Source organism: Canis lupus, chromosome 2, assembly GCF_003254725.2.
Source record: "Canis lupus dingo isolate Sandy chromosome 2, ASM325472v2, whole genome shotgun sequence".
Classification (NCBI taxonomy): Eukaryota; Metazoa; Chordata; class Mammalia; order Carnivora; family Canidae; genus Canis; species Canis lupus.
In genome coordinates this window covers 10,367,797-10,387,182 of record NC_064244.1, presented here as the reverse complement: position 1 = coordinate 10,387,182, position 19,386 = coordinate 10,367,797, and the positions used below count along the sequence as shown (strand labels likewise).

At 44.9% G+C, this 19,386-nt stretch overlaps 1 protein-coding gene across 2 annotated transcripts in view; it reads right to left on the bottom strand.

Annotated features, from left to right (window-relative positions):
* Positions 1–7,929, bottom strand: part of NEBL (nebulette) — a 341,512-nt gene extending 333,583 nt beyond the window's left edge. Inside the window, exons 1-2 of one of the 2 annotated variants that reach the window (XM_035712965.2) lie at positions 7,734–7,929; positions 6,390–6,484 (exon numbers count right to left, since the gene is read on the bottom strand). In XM_035712965.2, the coding sequence (XP_035568858.1) occupies positions 6,390–6,484; positions 7,734–7,802 (164 nt within the window). In that variant the 5' untranslated portion in view covers positions 7,803–7,929. The remainder of the gene's footprint in view (positions 1–6,389; positions 6,485–7,733) is intronic. The other variant, XM_025464023.3, reaches the window with a different exon arrangement.
* Positions 7,930–19,386: the final 11,457 nt, after the last annotated feature.

Genomic DNA, 19,386 nt, shown 5'->3' with positions numbered 1-19,386 from the left:
TCAAGCCAGCTTCTCACATTGCCCCCCTCTGCCTGCCTGCTCGAGAGAAAGTAGGCTGGGCTGCAGCCCTCTCTAGGGAGGCAGGCAGGACTACACCGAGGCAGCATGACCTTCACACTCACTGATGCAGCTAATCTTTATTGAGTGCAAAGTGCCAGGCTCTGGGGATGCAGAGGGAGCAAGACAGATGCCCTCAGAGTCACCCCAAGCTAGAAGAAGGTACAGACAGATAAGCCCACGGTTCCTTCATCAGATGGTGATGGTGGCTCTGATGGCCAAGCTGATTCCTGATAGCGGTGAGGTATGGGAGAGGGTGTGGTTGGCACCCAGAGTGGGAAAGCCATGGCTATCTGAATTCATGAACTCTGTGCACACAGGGTAGTCCTCATCGGCAACTTTCAGTGCTCTCCGATGTGGGGGGGGCATTAAGAATATGGAACTAAACTAGTATTTCTCAAATTTTTTTGACCACCACTTCCAGGAAAAATATTTGTTTATGTCATGATCCAATACACTCTGTCCACACACAACTGGGAAAAAATGTTTACCAAAACAATACATATTTCCCTAGTCAGATGCACTCTGATATGCTTCACCTCTCTCTCTCTCTCTCTCTCTCTCTCTAAGTTATGGATATAACTCTCTAATGGGTAGCAATCCGCAGTGTGAAAAACATTGGTATAAACCTTGTAATAGGCACAACTATTATGTCTTTTATATACTTCCTCTTCTCCCTCTACCCTCTTTTTCCTCCTCATTTCTCAAAAAAGTAAGGGTGGGGGGCGCCTGGGTGGCTCAGTCCATTGAGCATCTGCCTTTGGCTCAGATCATGATCTCAGGGTCCTGAGATCAAGCCCCACATTAGGCTTCCTGCTCAGCAGGGAGTCTGCTTTTTCTTCTGCCTCTGCCACTCATGCTCTCTCTCAAATAAATTTAAAAAAATTTTTTTAGAAAAGTACCACTGAGGAAATAAAAACTACTGTTTACTGCAGGTCTGCTACAGGCCAGAAACTGCTGGAACCTTGCCGTGCATGGTCTCCTTAGTCCCACACAGCCCTGTAAGGGTAAGCATTGCCATTCCCATTTTACAGATGAAGACACTGAAGCTAAGAGATCAAGGCACTTGCTCAGCAGAAAGATGATGGAGCCAGGATTCAAATCCAGTTCTGTCTTGCTTCAAAGCTCCAATTACACCAGAGCGCCTTTCATGAAAAGTTCTTAATTAAAGCTAACTTAATAGCAAGAATTTCATAAGTCCCCTTGAGACAACTCAAGCCCTTGGAGGGTCATAGAACCAAGTTTGAGAGGTCCAAACGGAGATAAGGGAAATACATGGTGGAAAAACTCTCAGGTTTAAAGTCAATCTCCTTCCGTGTCCTCAGAGCACCCCTTCGCAAAAGGCATTAGCCAGGACTGACCAGAAGAGAAATGGTAAGTGAGAGCTAGTGGCGCACTGGCCTAGATAATCACCCTCAAGACAGGCTGGCTGAGCGGCACTGGCCCTTCTGGGCGGCTCATAATGAGCAGCATCTAGCTCAGCATCTCCCCGGCTATAGATAGTCAATAAGTATTCACAAGACGAACGCTAACACAGGCAGAGCGAATGTAAACACGGCGCACAGCTCCTACTGTTTTATTTTTAACATCACCCAAAATCGTGTTAAGTGAAACTATTTGCTGAGAGGGAATCTTATTTGGAAAGATAGTTAAACATATTGAGCACAGATATTTGTGTTCTTTCAGCCCCATATTTAAAGATACATTTGACACAGACACAAGGTATATCAAATGTGGGCAGACGGGACAAATTCTCAGCCCCCAAGAGATTTCTGCACAAGTGATGACTTGGGGGAAATTATTGCCAAGGTCCTGCTTAAAATTACTGCATCGGGGTATCCGTGGGTGGCTCAGCGGTTTAGCGCCGCCTTGGGCCCAGGGCGTGATCCTGGAGACCCGGGATCGAGTCCCACATCAGGCTCCCTGCATGGAGCCTGCTTCTCCCTCTGCCTGTGTCTCTGCTTCTCTCCCTCTCTGTGTGTCTCTCATGAATAAATAAAGAAAATCTTCAAAAAAAAAAAAAAAACTACTGCATCATTAACTGGGCCCTCCCCTGACCTAAAAATAACTAGGCCTTTGGTGCCAGTACATTAACTGGACAGTCATTGACATTGCTATTTCTAAGCTATAATATACCTCAGAAAATATGAAGAAATGACATGTTCTTTACAAACACGTAATAAATGCAATTTTGACTTTCACGCATGATAAGTTAAATAATTTATTTGTCAAATGGCCTTGGGGTTTATATTCTTTGGGTGGCTTGTTGGGTAGTTTAACTTGGCATATAAATTCACATACAAATACGAGGTATGTTTGTTGTCTAATCATCTAGTGTTATTTTCTCAACATCTCTTAGCAAAAAAAAAAAAAAAAAAAATATTGCCTAGTCCCCTTTTCTTTGCAAGTTCTATGATGAAAAAAATCCTGAATGTGCTAAGGAATCCACGGCCTGCTTATGAAACATAAAGGCTATGAAAACATGGCATGTATTCAAGTACGCTGGTTTGTTTTTAAATATTTTAACAGTGTGCACTATCACATTAGGAGCTAAATGTGTGTTATGCCCATCTTACATCTAGTGTGTAATACACTTTGATCATTCTATCAAAAGATCAAAATTTAAATATTATGCAAATTATATTTTATACGTGTTCTCCTTTGCATGAAATCAAACAGAAAACTTGTTTCTTCTCTAAACACATGAGAATATAAACAAGCAACATATTTAAAGCGAAGAAAATACTCACTACTTCATCCCATTAAAAAAAATGCCCCCAGGTATCAATTAAAATAAAAAGCTTTTATGTTTTCTTAAAATAAACTTAAACGCCTGTTTATCCTTTCAAATTTTTAAACATATTCTTAATATTTATTTTAACGGTTCTTTTTAATTATTTTTTTTCGTAAGAAATGCTATGTAATTCTTCTTCATGGAAACTCTGACAAATTATGTAAATCAACAGAAATGAAATTAAATATTGAATAACTCCAATAATCAAAAAAAGTTGTTTTCACAACAACTAAATGTAAAGCATGAACCTTAACTGGATCCTGGGTTAAAAAGAAAAAAGCAGGGATCCCTGGGCGGCGCAGCGGTTTGGCGCTTGCCTTTGGCCCAGGGCGCGATCCTGGAGACCCGGGATCGAATCCCACGTCGGGCTCCCGGGGCATGGAGCTTGCTTCTCCCTCTGCCTATGTCTCTGCCTCTCTCTCTCTCCTTCTGTGTGACTATCGTAAATAAATTTTAAAAATTAAAAAAAAAAAGAAAGAAAAAAAAGCAGCTATAAAAGACATTCTTAGGACAATGGGGGAAATGTGAAAATAGACAGGATTTTCAATATTTTGAAATTTTGGTTAACTTTCCTACGCGTGACAATGGGTTTATGACTCGTTAAGAAAATATCCTTATTCTTAGTACAAGGATGATGCACTTGTTTTCAGGAATGAAATATCCACATATGAAACTAACTCTATGCATGAAACTGACGAATGGTCTGACAATAATAAATATATTTGTGTATTAGAACTAAATAGAAATATGAAGCCAATGTGGCAAAATGTTAGTAACAGTGGGATTTCCGTGGAAGATATACAGAGGTCAATTGTATCATTCTTTCAACCACTTTGTGTATATGAAAATTTTCACAATATCAAGTTGCAAGGCGGAAGAATAGTTACTTTCATTTAAACTGTGGACATACACTGACTCCTGAGCCAAACTGGGTACAGATAAAATATTGTTCTACATGGACACAAAATGTTTCATTTTCGCCTAACAGTATGCTTCAGAGAATCAATTTTCCACCACTGACCCAGAGAAATTATGGCAACCTTTCTGGCCAAGACCACAGGGAGCAACTGAAAGACACACACCACCTGGATTAGAGCGGAGGCTTCAGAATCCCCAAAGGGTAATCCATGCTGCCCAGCGAGTTTACATGGCAACCTGTGCCCTTGGAAAAATAAGGGTTGAGAATAGAGGCTTTCCAGCCTGGAACCTTCACAGCAGACAGAACCTGCAACTTTGCCAGGCTCTGTTTCTGGAGACAGCATATCAAGCTGTGACATGAACTTAAAGCTAAATTAAACAAATTGACACCATCAATTCGAATCATTCACCCACTAAAGCTAGATTTCTGTCTTTTCCCGGTTGCCCTGCTCAATAAAGTGAACCACCAGGTTTCATACGAAGCAAGAAATCTGAGAGGGTGTCCCCAAAATTCCCCTTAAACCTAATATCAAAGTACTTGAATTCTACAAGAAAGTTTAGAGAGAAAATCTGTTAAGCATTTGATTTAGACATACCCAAAGTATTTAAAATAAGACTCGGGCCTACGAAATAACACAGCAGGATGTTTCCCATCTACAATTAGAGGCTTTTAGTTTTGGGGTCCAAACTCAATAGTTCTGGGCACTAGTTCACTCTTAAGTCAGGGTGCAAGCCAGCCAGCCATGACTTGCTGAAAAATCTGATATTCTTTTTTAATTGGGCTGAACTGAAACAGTAAGCACTGAATTTTCAAGTGGCCCCAACCAACCGAACACTCTCTCCTTCGGTTGTACCTCTTTTTTTCTGTCCTTTTATTTTTGTCATTTCTTTTCACCCTAATTCAAATCTTTTTCCTATCTATATATGTATACATGTGCATGTACGTGTGTATATAAACACGTACATATATTTAGATATCTATATGTATCATGTCATATTAAACCTAACTGTTCTCTCCTCAATTTCTTTCTCTCCTATCTTTCCTCTTCTCCTCCCGATTCATTCCTCCAGGCCTACAAGGGCCACCCAAAGGCATTATTACCACCAGGTTAAACTCCAAGAGGAGAATCTTGATGTGGCCCAGAAAGCCTGATGGAATCAGAGACTACGGGCTGGAGTAGTTATGGGAAAATGGTTCACTTTCCTTTAAATTAAAGAGCAATTATCTCGTTTACGGGTTGTAGGAGACTTTTTCCCATCTAGGTACTGCTGACTGCCTTTGATGGCTAGCCAGTCTCTCATGACACAGAAGCAGGAGACCATGACACTGAAATCTCATTTTTGCTTCATGTTATACTGATAAAAGGCATGGTAAAGGAGGGGTGAAAAACACTGATGAGTTCAGGCCATATCTATGAACTCCACTTATTCAAGAAAGTCTTGAATTCTGTTCAGTGCCCCATTTGCTGATTTCTTGCAAAGTTCCTAGTCTACCTATAAGCACTAAGCTAGAACCAACAGATATACAAAGAGATTTAAAAAAAAAAAAAGTTCTTCACCAGAGAGGTATGAGCACACCACTTTTGTTTGCCAAAAATTTACTATCTGTGAAAACACAGTCCCATGAGTGAAGTGTCAGTTAACCACAGGCCCTCCATCTCCAGAAGACCTGAACAAATCCACTTCAAAAACTCTAGAGAGGATGAGTCTCTGGCAATATTCCAGCCAAGAGGCTAGGGATCCCCTGCCACCTCCATGACCAATAGGCCTGGCCCCTACAGGGGAACCAGTAGAAGGTAGGTCAACAGTCAGGGCCAAGAGCACGTAGCTGAAAACACTCTGGGGTGGAAGGATGCTCAAGAAGTGGAGAGGCACATGCCCCAGGGCAGCAAGGTAGAGATTTGGAGCCAATGTTTACCCATCTCCAGATTCCAGGAATGATCTGAGCCCCTTCCTGAGTCTGTAAAGATTAAACGAGTCAGGATGCATAAAGTGCTTACTTAGAACAGGGCCTGGCACATGGTAAGCACCGTATAAACGCTAGCTAATTGCTAGTAGTATAGTCTAAAAGCAGGCCTAGAGAAAAGCCTGCCAAAAAAAGGTTACCTTCTTTAATCCCCACCAACAGACCTACTACTAACCAACCAGAAATACCTATCTCTCAAGCCTTCAGTTTCCCGTGAAAGCTCTAGGATCTCTGGAGTGGTCTCGGCTAAGATTAAGCGAGACTCCTTTCCCTAGCAACTAGGTTCAGATATAAAATTGCAATATGGCAACATCATATGATTAAAATGGAAAGCTGACATGTACTTCAGAGCCCACACTTTCTCAATGTGTAGTTCTGCAGCTTCTAACAAACGTTCCCAGCTCCGCAACACTGTGAACGTCAAAAACGAACCCGGGCGAAGACATCCACAAATTACCCTACACGTTGAGAAAGACGTAAATGCAATGACCCTTCAACAAAGTACATGGCCCCAGAGTCTGTGGCATAAACAAGTCGTTGGCCAGGGCCACACCTGCACGACTCCGTGAGTCAGTTCTTCAGAACAGGCAGATCCACTCACTTTCATGTTCTGCTGCGAAGCCACACCTGGCATTCTGTGTTGACAATACTTACGCATTACAATAGGGCTTCTTTTCATAGCCTTTGTAGTTGTTCATGTTGAGAGCCATCTTACAGACCTCACAATGGAAACATCCTTTATGCCAATACTGGAAAAAAAAAAATTTAAAAGTTTAGTACAATGCCAGTGCTTTCCAGGGTGGGTACAGAAAGGAGTTTATTTTTGGTGCACCGCGGTCACCACCCTTATTTGAAAAACACTACAACGCAATGATTGTAGGTAACAGTGGATGTGTTTGCCTACTTTCACTTAAGTAAATAAGGCAGGCAGCTATTAAAACTGAGTTTTAAATGAATCCCCTCCACCAGTACAGACTCAGACGGCAGAGCTGCACGGCTCCATCCCTTCCGCACTTCAGGGAGCGGCTAGAATGGAATCCTGAACTGGCTGATGGAGACATGGAACCTGTGTCGCGGCTTCACGAGGAAGACGAATCCAGGGCAAAGCGCCTGCACACGGTGTCTGTAGCATCTCAATAAACACGCGGCCACAGAAGTCGGGCCACCCGAAGGCGCAGGAGGAGGGGGGCCCCGTCAGTACCCGTGGCCCGCACCCTCCTTCCCAGTCCAGCTTCTACTAAATTGTGGGAAAGGAGGGCTCAGCCCGGGACGACCGGCGCGACGCCGGGGCGCTCTCCGAGGCGTCCGTATGCCACGCGCGGATCTCCGGGTGGCCCGGCTGGTTCCAAGGGTCGCTCTCCCGGAGGGTGAGGCCGTGCCCGCCCGGGGAGCGCAGGAGCGGGGCTGCGGGGGGCCGGCCCACAGCACTTCCTCCGGAATTCCCCGGCCGGGTGCACGAGCCCCCGTGGATCCCGCCGGCCGCGGAGCCGGCTCCCGGCGGGGATTATTCTCAGCAATGCCGCAGCGGCCGCCCCGCCACATCCTAATTATTATCTGCCTCCCCGCCTCGCCGCGGTGGCGGGAGGCGCTGGGGCGCGGGGTGGGGGGTGCGGGCGGATGCTTGGGGCTGGGCTGGGGCGCGGCGCGGCGGGGCGCGGCGGGGGGAACGGGTGGATCCAGCCGGGGCGCCTCGGACCCGGGGCCGCGCTCCGCAGCAGCTCCGCCGAGGCCGCCGCCGCCCGCAGCCCGCCGCCCGCAGCCCGACCCAGCCCCGCGGCTCCCACCACCAGCCCCGCCGAGCGTGCCGTCCCGATCCTCCTGCGGGCCTTTACCTTGGCGTGGCCTCCCGCGTGCCCCGACCCACGCTCGCACGGAGCCCCACTCCTCTCCTCTCCTCTCCTCTCCTCTCCTCGCGCCCCAGATGCCCAAAGTTGCCGGAGCAGGTGCAGCCCGGCGGCCGGAGGGAGGGTCGGGGCTGGCCCGGCGCCCCCCGCTCACCTTATCCAGGCAGTTGACTTTCTCGGTGGGATACACGACTTTCCCGCAGCGGGCGCACTGGGGGTTCATGGTGGCGGTTCCCAGGGGCGGCGGCTGTGCGGCGGCGGCTGGGGGCTCCGAGGAGCCGCTGTGACATCCCCCGGCGAGCCCCGCAGCGCCTCTGGGCGGGCGGCAGGGAGCGCGCGGCGGGCGCCGGGGCCGGGAGTGGGCGCCGGACCCCAGCGAGCCGGGCGCGGAGGGGGCGGGGGCGGGGGCGGGGGCGGGGGCGGCGGGGCCTGGCGCCGGCGGGGGGCGGCCGCGCTCGCGGGCCCGGGCTGGGCTGCGGCTCGGCTCGGGCTCGGGCTCGGGCTGGGGCTCGGGCTCCGCGCCGCTGGCTCTGCGTCGCTCGCACTCCAGGTACCGGTGACTCACAGGCACTGGCTCCCGCCCCTCGCGCTCGCTCGCTCCCCCGCCTCGCCTCGCCGCCGCCGCCGCCGCCGCCGCGCAGGCCAAACCCACCGGCGCGCCCGGACCCGAGTGGCAGGGGACGAGCACGACGGGCACCGGGCGGGGGGAGGCGGGGGCGACCCGGCGAGCGACGCAGACCGCCGCGGGCTGCAGCCGGGAGGCCTGGGAGCCGGCCTGCGCGGCAGCCGCAGCCGGGGGCGGCCAGGTGGGCGGCGGGGGGCGCCCGGGCCCGCGCGCCCCCCGCCCTGCCCCGCCGCGCCCCGCCCTGCCCCGCCGCCCCCCGCGGGCAGCCCGCACCCCGCCGCGCGCAGGGCCGCCGCCCGGGCCGAGCCTGTCCCGGCCGCGCGCAGCCACGCGCTGGGGCCCGGGAGCCGCGACCCGCGGAGGGACCCCGGGGCTCAGGTCCCCGCGGGCCACGCGCTGTGTCGCGCCGCCGGCGGGGGCGACCTCGGGGGACAGCGGGCCCCGCGCGCCCGCCTGAGGTCAGAGTCTCCCCGGCTCCCGGCCCCTGCACTTTTCCCATCTGCTCCTGGGGAACGGGTGCTCGTTTTAGGGCCTGTCAAGCCTTTCTGGCTTAATAAACGATCGTCATCCATATTACTGTGTGTGTGCACTGTGTATCTTGACAATCAAACACCACCGAATCTACGAAAAGTTCTTCACTTGCGTGAAGGGAGGCAATGACAAACTCGTGGTCCTAACCAGCAGGTGCAGAAAAATCAAGCTCAAGGTTGAGGGTAGGATGAAACCGAATGGAGCAGGGATCAGGTTTGAGGTCTAAGAAGATCTCAGGTTATTGGGCTCGCTTCATAGAAGGTAGCAAACCGGAGCTACACCGTCTGAGGTCATAGCCCAAGCCTGCCATTTACTAGTCCTGTGACTTTGGGCCAGTACTTAGCATCTCTACGCCTCAGTTTTCTAATCTACAAAATGGGGATAACTTGGCGCTACAGAAACAGCGCCTACCCTCCCGTGAGCGTTAAATGAGTCAGCAGTTCTGAAGTGCTTCAATCTGCCTGCCTCTTGGTAAACACTACAGAAGTGTCAACTAGGATTATCATAGGTTGAGTATAACAAATAAGCAAACACATTCTCTCGCTAGCACACAGATTAAGACCCGGTAATGCCACATAGCAGCTACTGTGACAAATATTTCTGTCGTTTTTTTTTTTTTTTTAAAGTCATAACCGTAGCTGTGCATGAAAAAAGAGAACTATTGATTTCTGAGCCTCTTCGGCAGTCTGCGCTGATGAAATCTCATTTGTAATGATGCTGTGCTGTTTGACTTTTCAAGAGATAATTTCTTAAAAGAGATTCACCAATGCAAGAGTCTTTGAACTACCCATTGCCCTGCTCACAAATCCCCCTCAAAAGCAAATAAAACAGTAATTTGCTGTCAGAGAGGATAAGTTGTCATTTTAAAACACCTCAGAGCCTATTCGAGATGCCTGAGACCATGGATGAGCCTGGAGGATTCTATGCTAAGTGAAATAAGCCAGACAGAGAAAAGTTAAACACTGCACGGTATCACTTATATGTGGAATGAATGAATGAATGAATGACAAACTCATAAAAACGGTAAAAAAAAAAAAAAGTGGTTGCCAGGGGCTGGGCATTGGGGGGAAGGTAGGCAATAGGGAGAGGTGGATAAAAGAATACAAACTTTGAGCTATAAGATGATTAAGCTCTGAAGATCTAACATAACATGATGACTACAGTTGACAACACCATATTCTATAAATAAAATTTGCTAAGAGAGTAGAACTTAACTGTTCTTTTTATTTTTTAAAAGATTTTATTTAGTTTTGCATGAGAGACACACAGAGAGAGGCAGAGACACAGGCACAGGGAGAAGAAGGCAGGCTCCATGCAAGGAGTCCAACGTGGGACTCCATCCCGGGACTCTGGGATCATGCCCTGAGCCAAAGGTAGAGGCTCAACCACTGAACCACCCAGGTGCCCCTAAAAGAAGCTACTGAATCAAAATTGAAGGGTCAATGGGACAAGTATTGGAGGGAAGGCTGTTATTTCTTATCAAACACAAGGTAAATATGAGAGATGACATATGTGTTAACTTAGTAGGGGGAAAACCTTTCACAGATATATGTATATCAAATCATTACACTGTACACTTTAAATATCTTACAATTTTATTTGTCCATGATATGTCAGAAAAGCTGAGGGGAAAAGAAAGGACCATAGGTGGGATCCCTGGGTGGCTCAGTGGCTTAGCACCTGCCTTTAGTCCAGGTCATGATCCTGGAGTCCTGGGATCAAGTCCCACATCAGGCTTTCTGCATGGACCCTGCTTCTCTCTCTGCCTGTGTCTCTGCCTCTCTCTCTCTCTCTCTCTCTCTCTGTCTCTCATGAATAAATAAATAAAATCTTTAAAAAAAAAAAAAGGACCATAGGATATTTATTCTTTAAAAGAAAGAAAGAGGGATCCCTGGGTGGCGCAGCGGTTTAGCGCCTGCCTTTGGACCAGGGCGCGATCCTGGAGACCCAGGATCGAATCCCACGTCAGGCTCCCGGCATGGAGCCTGCTTCTCCCTCTGCCTGTGTCTCTGCCTGTCTCTCTCTCTCTCTCTGTGTGTGACTATCATAAATTAAAAAATAATAATAATAATAATAAAAATAAAAGAAAGAAAGAAAGAAAAGAAATGCCCAAGAAAGGTATATAGATCATCTGAAAAGCATAAATTTTTTAGCATCTAGATTTTCATGACTATAAATCATAGAAATAAAATGTAAATAATCTGTATTTATATAAAATGTATATTTATAAAAAAATTAAAACCTTATTTTCTTTTTTAAATGGTATGCAAAAAATTCTGAGGAAGATTGATGGTAATCATGACATTTATAGCTGATTTATCAGCTCTTTTAACTATAAATTATTTAATTTCTTAGCCAACCAGCACCTATCACAATGTCTGACACATAGTAGGTACTTATTAAAACGTTTGTTGAAAGCACGAATAAAACAAATAAGTATATTAAAATTGGAATTAACTATGACGCTCTATTCTCTCAAAAGTAAACAATGAATGCTTAGAGTTGTATTTTCCTCTCACATCTGTTTCTCTTACTATTTTCATTTTCTGCATTAAGCCAGCTTCTAAGTTTCCCAGTGTCATTTTACTGATGTAAGAAGAATTTTAATACCATCTGTCTTAAAAGGACTTCTTTATTTCAAAATTCAAAGTACTATAAACAAGAAAATTGGCAGAAACCTGTCATCTGGCCCAGCCTTCCTCCTTCCAGCAGATGAATGATTTAATTATCCACTAGGGAGACCTTTTACCCCTTTCATGTCTTTTTCACTTGACTGGTCAAGAAATCGTTCCTTATGGTAACTATACCCCAATATCTCTACTTTAATTAAATCCTTTTCTGCTGGCTTGGACATCCACAGATGTAAAGAATGACTGACCATCATGACCCTCATGAAAACATTGATACTTATAAAATTAAATTTTTTCTTTAGCTAAAATTCCCAAATCTATTTCCTTTTACCTGTGGGGCCTATGGATATAGAGCCTATTGGAAGACCATACAACTGCCTTTGCTATTTAAATTAAATAAATTTAACTTCAAATAAAAGCTTTAATGAGCAGTGAATATTATAAAAAGCCAAAGGGCAGGCTTTGACAAGCATTACCTCGGGCACAGATGTGATAGATTGTATTACTGGTTCACAACTTTTTGTCCCCTTGCTTCCTGGAAATGTTTCCTGTAGGCATAGGGTATTTCTCCGCTGCAGCAACTCTGGACTTGACCATGTGACTTCTGTTAGCCAATGGAGCAGAAGCTTTAAGGTACTTGTTTACCTCTGTTCTCCCCATTCCTTTTTTTTTTTTTTTTTCAAATGACCAAGGCCGGGATCTCTGGGTGGCGCAGCGGTTTGGCGCCTGCCTTTGGCCCAGGGTGCGATCCTGGAGACCGAGGATCGAGTCCTACATCAGGCTTCTGGTGCATGGAGCCTGCTTCTCCCTCTGCCTATGTCTCTGCCTCTCTCTCTCTGTGACTATCATAAATAAATACAAAATTTAAAAAAACAAATGACCAAGGCCTTTTATTTTATTTTATTTTTAATAAATTAATTTTTTATTGGTGTTCAATCATTCTCCATTCTTGTGCTCCGGTGCCCCGCCCTGAGAAGAGCATATCTCAAGGAGCGGCTGCTTCATTGACTTCATCCAAGAATGAAAAGACCACTAGCTCTAGCTAGTAGAGCCCAACAGAGTTAGTTCTGTAAGCCCAGCCATGGCCAGCAGAGTCACAGCCAGCCCACAGCCCTCCCATGATGGAAGTAAAAATTAACTGCTGAGCCATTGAAATTTTGAGGATTGACTGTTACTGCGGCAAAAGCTGACTAATACACCAATGATGAGAATTGAAGAGAAACACTTTCTACTTGGCCAACAACAAGGAATTAATGGGTTTACATACAAGATTCAGTATGTGTTTTGCTTTATTTTGTTTTGTCCACTTTCCTAAAAGGCATGAGGTTAAAAGTGTAGTGGCCAATACAGCATAGCTCTTATTATTATTTAACCATTCCTTCTCTCATTATTCAAAGCTTTATTATGTGCCTTCAAACTGTCAGGCTTTATGTAAAATTGCGTACCTTTTTGCCAATTGGCTCAAATTCATCATGGAGGCAAGTTTTCCCAGCCAACAACTTTGACAAATAAAACTAAAGAAACAGAATAAATTTGGGCTTCATTTGATTAGCTGTGCATGAGCCTTAGCCTAATAAAACATTTCTCAAAAGATCTTACACACTTTAGAGAAATTATCTCATTTACCATTATAGTATTCCTGCAAGTCAACGAGAAATATAAAATAAAAAACGTTGAGGGAAATTCGAGATTCAGAAGCTGTTCTGGAAACAATTCCTTTCATTCATCCATTCCATATACGATTATTGGTAGGCAGGTATTAGACACAAAGGGGATGCAGTGGGGAATAGGGTATAATCTCTACCTATAGCAAAATCTAGTAGGACAGATAAGCAAGCAATGAATTACAATGTGATAAATGCTCTAAAATAAAGCTCTGCCCCAGACATCGTGGAAGAACAGAAGAGGAACTTCTAGTACGGCTAGGAAGTCAGGAAATGCTACTAGAGGAAGTGGTCACTATACTTTCTACAAGGACTAGGAACTAGCTGGCACCCCTCTTCCAAGAATACAAGGCCCCCCAAAGGGAGGGTTTAGGGTGATTGCCCATCTTTCTCCTATTTTAGAGGTTATTCTGCTCTTACACACATGCTGAAAGTATATTTACGTCAGTTCAATGCCCATTCCCAACATAGCACAATAATGAACTTCAAATAATAATGAAACTTTTTTTACTAGATGACCTATCTTATTAAACAAGCCCCACCTAACCCCCAATTTACCAAAAGTGTTTGTAGACATACCAACTCCTAACTGTAAGTTTGACCCAACACCTCAAGGACTTGCAAAGAGGAGAAGAAAGGCAGGAGGAGCAGCAGCACCTTGTTTTGGTCTTCATGAGCCTGGGTACCCTAGGGTAATGGGCAAGACAGACCCTTGTGGTGGGCAAAACATGGCCCTCCAAGAAATCCTCCTGCTCATACCCAGAACCTATGAATACATCACCTTACATGGCAAAAGGGGCTTTGCAGATGTGATTAAGTTAAGGATATTGATATAGAGATTATCCCAGATTATCCCAGTGAGCCAATGTAATCACAAAGGTTCTTCATAAAAGGGAGGCAGGAGGGGCCAGATAGAGAGATTTGAAGACACTACCCTGCCAGCCCAGACAATGACAGAGGGGGCCACAAAGCGAAGAATGTAGGCAGTCTCTAGAAGCTGGAAAACCCAGGGAAACAAATTCTCTCCTAGAACTTCCAGAGGGAACACAGTCTCCTGCCAATATCTTGATTTTAGAACTTTTGACCTGCAGAACTGTAAGATAATAAATTGCTATTGTTAAAAACACAATGGTAAGTTTGTGTTGTTACAACTGCAATAGGAAACTAATACACCATCTGTGTGTGTATTCTTTAGGACCTCAGTGAGTTCCAAGACTTCTAAAAGAAGCACTGGGAATTAAGATGGCCATGATTCTTCATCATCGTCTCTAAGGAAGAGACTCCAGAGCAAAGGGCTTAAAAGTGCAACATGCCTTCACTTTCTCTCCTAATAAAAGGACTTATTTTACCTGCAGTCTTTAGGGAATTGCCTCACTTCTCCACTTAATTTTTCGTATGTCCATGCAAATATTATAGGCAGTTCACAGAGTCATCATATTTCTCTCCAAATCCTCCTGAATCTTCCTCTCTTCCTCTATAGAACTACTTGATGAGTAATATCTTCATCTCTGCAGCCAGAACCCTAGAAATCAACCCAAACTCCTTCCTCTCTTCCTAACCAACCCTGTCCAGTTACCCAATCCCATTGATTTTATCTCCAAAAGAAATTATGAACTTGTCTCTATACCCACTGCCACTGCCTTTGCTTAACAATTTACCATGTCCTCCTTGGATTGTTCTGTGACAACCCTCTAAGAAGTCTTATGAGCAGACAAGGAAGGACTTCATGGAAGACATAAAGGAGGAAGGACTTCACTCTCCCAGACAGGACTTGAAGACGTCATAGATAGGAAATCATCAGATCTCACACTACATTCTTTTACAAAGAAAAATTAGTTCATATAAAACACGGAACACAATGTCTGGCATCTAGTAAAAACTTAGGAAAATATTTGCTTAATCATTGAGCAACTAGAAAAATGAGTAAATAAGATTGACCTCATTGCTGTGTTTTAATACAAATCAGATAAGAGGTGACAAATATGTGATAGTTATTATTACCCTTTCATGTGTTTCAAGACTGCTTTCTGAATGAATCATCTGCCAAACTTGATAAATATCAAGCTATAAAAATAAAACCTGCATTATATAAAATTCACAAAATATCAAAAAAAAATACTTTGGGGCATAGATGGTGAGCCGAGGTGGAAGCAGGCTGTGGTAGCAAGGACAACAGACAGAAATCTTTTTTAAAAAGATACTTTGCTTAAAATAGTCACATGGAAAAAACAAAGTTATACTTTATTAAAATTATAATTTGCTTTTAATAACCTGCTATGAACTGAATCATGTAACTCCAAAATTCATATGTTGAAGCCCTAACCACCAAAGTGAGGGTTTTTGGAGATGGGCATTTGGAGGATAATTAGGTTTAGGTGAGGTTGTGAGGTTTGGATTAGTGCCCCTTATTAGAAGAGACATCAGAGAGCTTGTGTTGATTCATAACCCTGGGAATTTCCAGGATCTCCTGAGTGGCTCTGTGGGTTAAGTGTCCAACTCTGGATATTAATTAGCTCAGGTCATGATCTCAGGGTCCTGGGGTTGAGCCCCATGTCAGGCACCACACTCAGCAGAGAGTCTGCTTGAGAATTCTCTCTCTCCCTCTCCCATTGCCACTACTCCCGCTCACTTACTTTCTCACTCTCACTCTCTTTCTCTCTCAAAATAAATAAATAAATTTTAAAAAAATAATAACACAACCTTGGGAGTTTTCAGGGTGAAGTTTGAAACTGGCCTTCCTATGTGGAAGGTAAAGAGAGATCAAAGAAAAAGCCAGACCGTTCCAGACTGTCAATGGCAATTTTATTAAGGGAATTTACATATGAGGTTGATCTTGGGCAGCTGCAAGGTGAGTAGATCTTCACACCTTCCTGCTAGAATGTTAAGAGTTTACAAAGAGGCCTCAGTGGGGGTCAGCCATGGATACAGTCCAGAATGACACATCACTCTCTCAAAGCTACATCCTTGTGGCGGCTCCTAGTATAAGAAAGGTGTGGGAAATGTGCTTACAAAGAACAGAGGAGGGCCGAAGAAGCCTGCTATTGCCCTGGTCTAGCTCATGGGTCAATAGGCGGTCATGTCCTCTCAATGACCTCCTAACTACTTGCTCTCTTCCTCTCTCCCTCCCCTTTCTCTCTCTCTCTCTCTTTCTCCCTCTCTTCCCTTACCCATATGTGAGCACACAGCAAGACGGCAGCCATCAGCAAGCCAAGAGGACAATCTTCACCAGAACTCAACCATACTGGCACTCTGAGGTCAGACTCTCAGCCTCCAGAACCATGAGAAATGAATTTATATAGTTTAACTCACCCAGTCCATGGTATGCTGGTGATAGCAGCCCAAGCTAACTAATATAACCACCTCAACATGGCTTACAGCCAATGAGAACAAGACCAAGAAAAATGTACTTCTTGCCCAATGACAATAGTAATAGAAATAAAGACACATGTTTTTTGTTCCTTGTAGTAAGTTCTTATGCTTTTTACACCAAAGCTCTGACTCATTCATTAGCATTAATTCTGAACTCCAAAGAAAGTAGATTTCTCACCTGCTTTGCAAGAATAGCAATTATATACAGTGATCATCTTCTTCTTAATATACACAAAAGCAAATAAAAATTTAATCATTTTAAAAAGTAATATTAAATTATATGGCTTAGGAGTAGTCAAAAAAGGGTTGTTTCAGGTATGGAAAAAGAACTAGGAGGGACGCCTGGGTGGCTCAGTGGTTGAGTGTCTGCCATCGGCCCAGGGCATGATCTCGGGATCCGGGATGAAATCCCACATCGGATTCCCTGCATGGAGCCTGCTTCTCCATCTGCTTGTGTCTCTGCCTCTTTCTCTCTGTGTGTCTCTCATGAATAAATAAATAAAATCTTTTAAAAAGAAAAAGAACTAGGGTTAGATTTTTTTTTGGTCCTTTTTTTAATTTTTTTTTTAATTTTTTTATTTACTTATGATAGTCACACAGAGAGAGGGAGAGAGAGGCAGAGACACAGGCAGAGGGAGAAGCAGGCTCCATGCACCGGGATCCCAACGTGGGATTCGATCCCGGGTCTCCAGGATCGTGCCCTGGGCCAAAGGCAGGCGCCAAACCGCTGCGCCACCCGGGGATCCCTCTTTTTTTTAATTTTTTAATATAAATTTATTTTTTATTGGTGTTCAATTTGCCAACATATAGAATAACACCCAGTGCTCATCCCATCAAGCGCCCCCCTCAGTGCCCATCACCCAGTCACCCCCACCCCCCACCCACCTCCCCTTCCACCCCCCCTAGTTCCTTTCCCAGAGTTACAAGTCTTCCATGTTCTGTCTCCCTTTCTGATATTTCCCACTCATTTTTTCTCCTTTCCCCTTTATTCCCTTTCACTATTTTTTTATATTCCCCAAATGAATGAGACCATATAATGTTTGTCCTTCTCCGATTGACTTATTTCCCTCAGCATAATACCCTCCAGTTCCATCCACGTCGAAGCAAATGGTGGGTATTGTCATTTCTAATGGCTGAGGAATATTCCATTGTATACATAGACCACATCTTTATCCATTCATCTTTCGATGGACACCGAGGCTCCTTCCACAGTTTGGCTATTGTGGCCATTGCTGCTATAAACATCGGGGTGCAGGTGTCCCGGCATTTCATTGCATCTGCATCTTTGGGGTAAATCCCCAGCAGTGCAATTGCTGGGTCGTAGGGCAGGTCTATTTTAACTCTTTGAGGAACCTCCACACAGTTTCCCAGAGTGGCTGCACCAGTTCACATTCCCACCAACAGTGTAAGAGGGTTCCCTTTTCTCCACATCCTCTCCAACATTTGTGGTTTCCTGCCTTGTTAATTTTCCCCATTCTCACTGGTGGGAGGTGGTATCTCATTGTGGTTTTGATTTGTATTTCCCTGATGGCAAGTGATGCAGAGCATTTTCTCATGTGCTTGTGGGCCATGTCTACCTCTTCCTCTGTGAGATTTCTGTTCATGTCTTTTGCCCATTTCATGATTGGATTGTTTGTTCCTTTGCTGTTGAGTTTAATAAGTTCTTTATAGATCTTGTATACTACCCCTTTATCTGATACGTCATTTACAAACATCTTCTAGGGTTAAATTTTTTTTTTAATTTTTATTTATTTATGATAGTCACAGAGAGAGAGAGGCAGAGACACAGGCAGAGGGAGAAGCAGGCTCCATGCACCGGGAGCCCGATGTGGGATTCGATCCCGGGTCTCCAGGATCGCGCCCTGGGCCAAAGGCAGGCGCCAAACCGCTGCGCCACCCAGGGATCCCATCTTCTAGGGTTAGATTGTTGATTAAAATTCTGTGTATAGGGGCAGCCCGGGTGGCTCAGCGGTTTAGTGCCACCTTCAGCCCAGGGCATGATCCTGGAGACCCGGGATTGAGGCCCACGTCAGGCTCCCTGCATGGAGCCTGCTTCTCCCTCTGCCTGTGTCTCTGCCTCTGTGTGTGTGTGTGTCTCTCATGAATGAATAATAAAATCTTTTTAAAAAATAATAATAAAATAAAATAAAATTCTGTGTATAATTCTGTAAAATTCCCACCTAACAGAAAGGTGAGAGATGGAAGTGCTATAATACACCTGAAAATCAAAAGTATTTTAGGGGGAAAAAGACATTAACTCTAAACTTATCCAAAATGAAGGTATTGTTTCCTTTAGACCCTAGTTATAAGAAACAGAAAGCCATTTCATTCATTCCATGAAAACAAACTGAGAGTAATGTTTCCTTTATACAGAAACTCAGGAAAAGTCGAAAAACCAGCTTCAAAAAAAAAAAAAAAAAAAGAATCTTCGTGAAGCCACAAGAAAAAAAAATCACATTTTTTTTAAAGATTTTATTTATTTAGTCATGAGAGACACAGAGAGAGGCAAAGACATAGGCAGAGGGAGAAGCAGGCTTCTTGCGGGGAGCCTGACGTGAGACTGTTTCTCAGGACCCTGAGATCACGACCTGAGCCAAAGGTGGATGCTCAACCACTGAGCTACGCAGGTGTCCCAAAAATCAGTTCTATAGTAGAATCAATTTAAGAAACTTTAGTGACCTGTTGTTATGGTCTGAATATTTATGTCTCCTCCCAAATTCTCTTATGGAATCTACAGCCCCAAGGTGATGGCATTAGAAGGTGAGGCCTTTGGGAGATGACTGGGCCGTGAGGGTGGAGCCTTCACCAATGGGATTAGTGCCCTTGTAAGAAAGACCTCAGAGGGTTCCCTGCAACGGCCACCACCTAAAGACACAGCAAGAAGACGCCATCTATGAGCTGGAAAGAGGGCCTTCACTAGACACTGAATCTACCAGTGCTTCCTTTTTAGACTGCCATCCTCCAGGATTGGAAGAAATAAATTTCTGT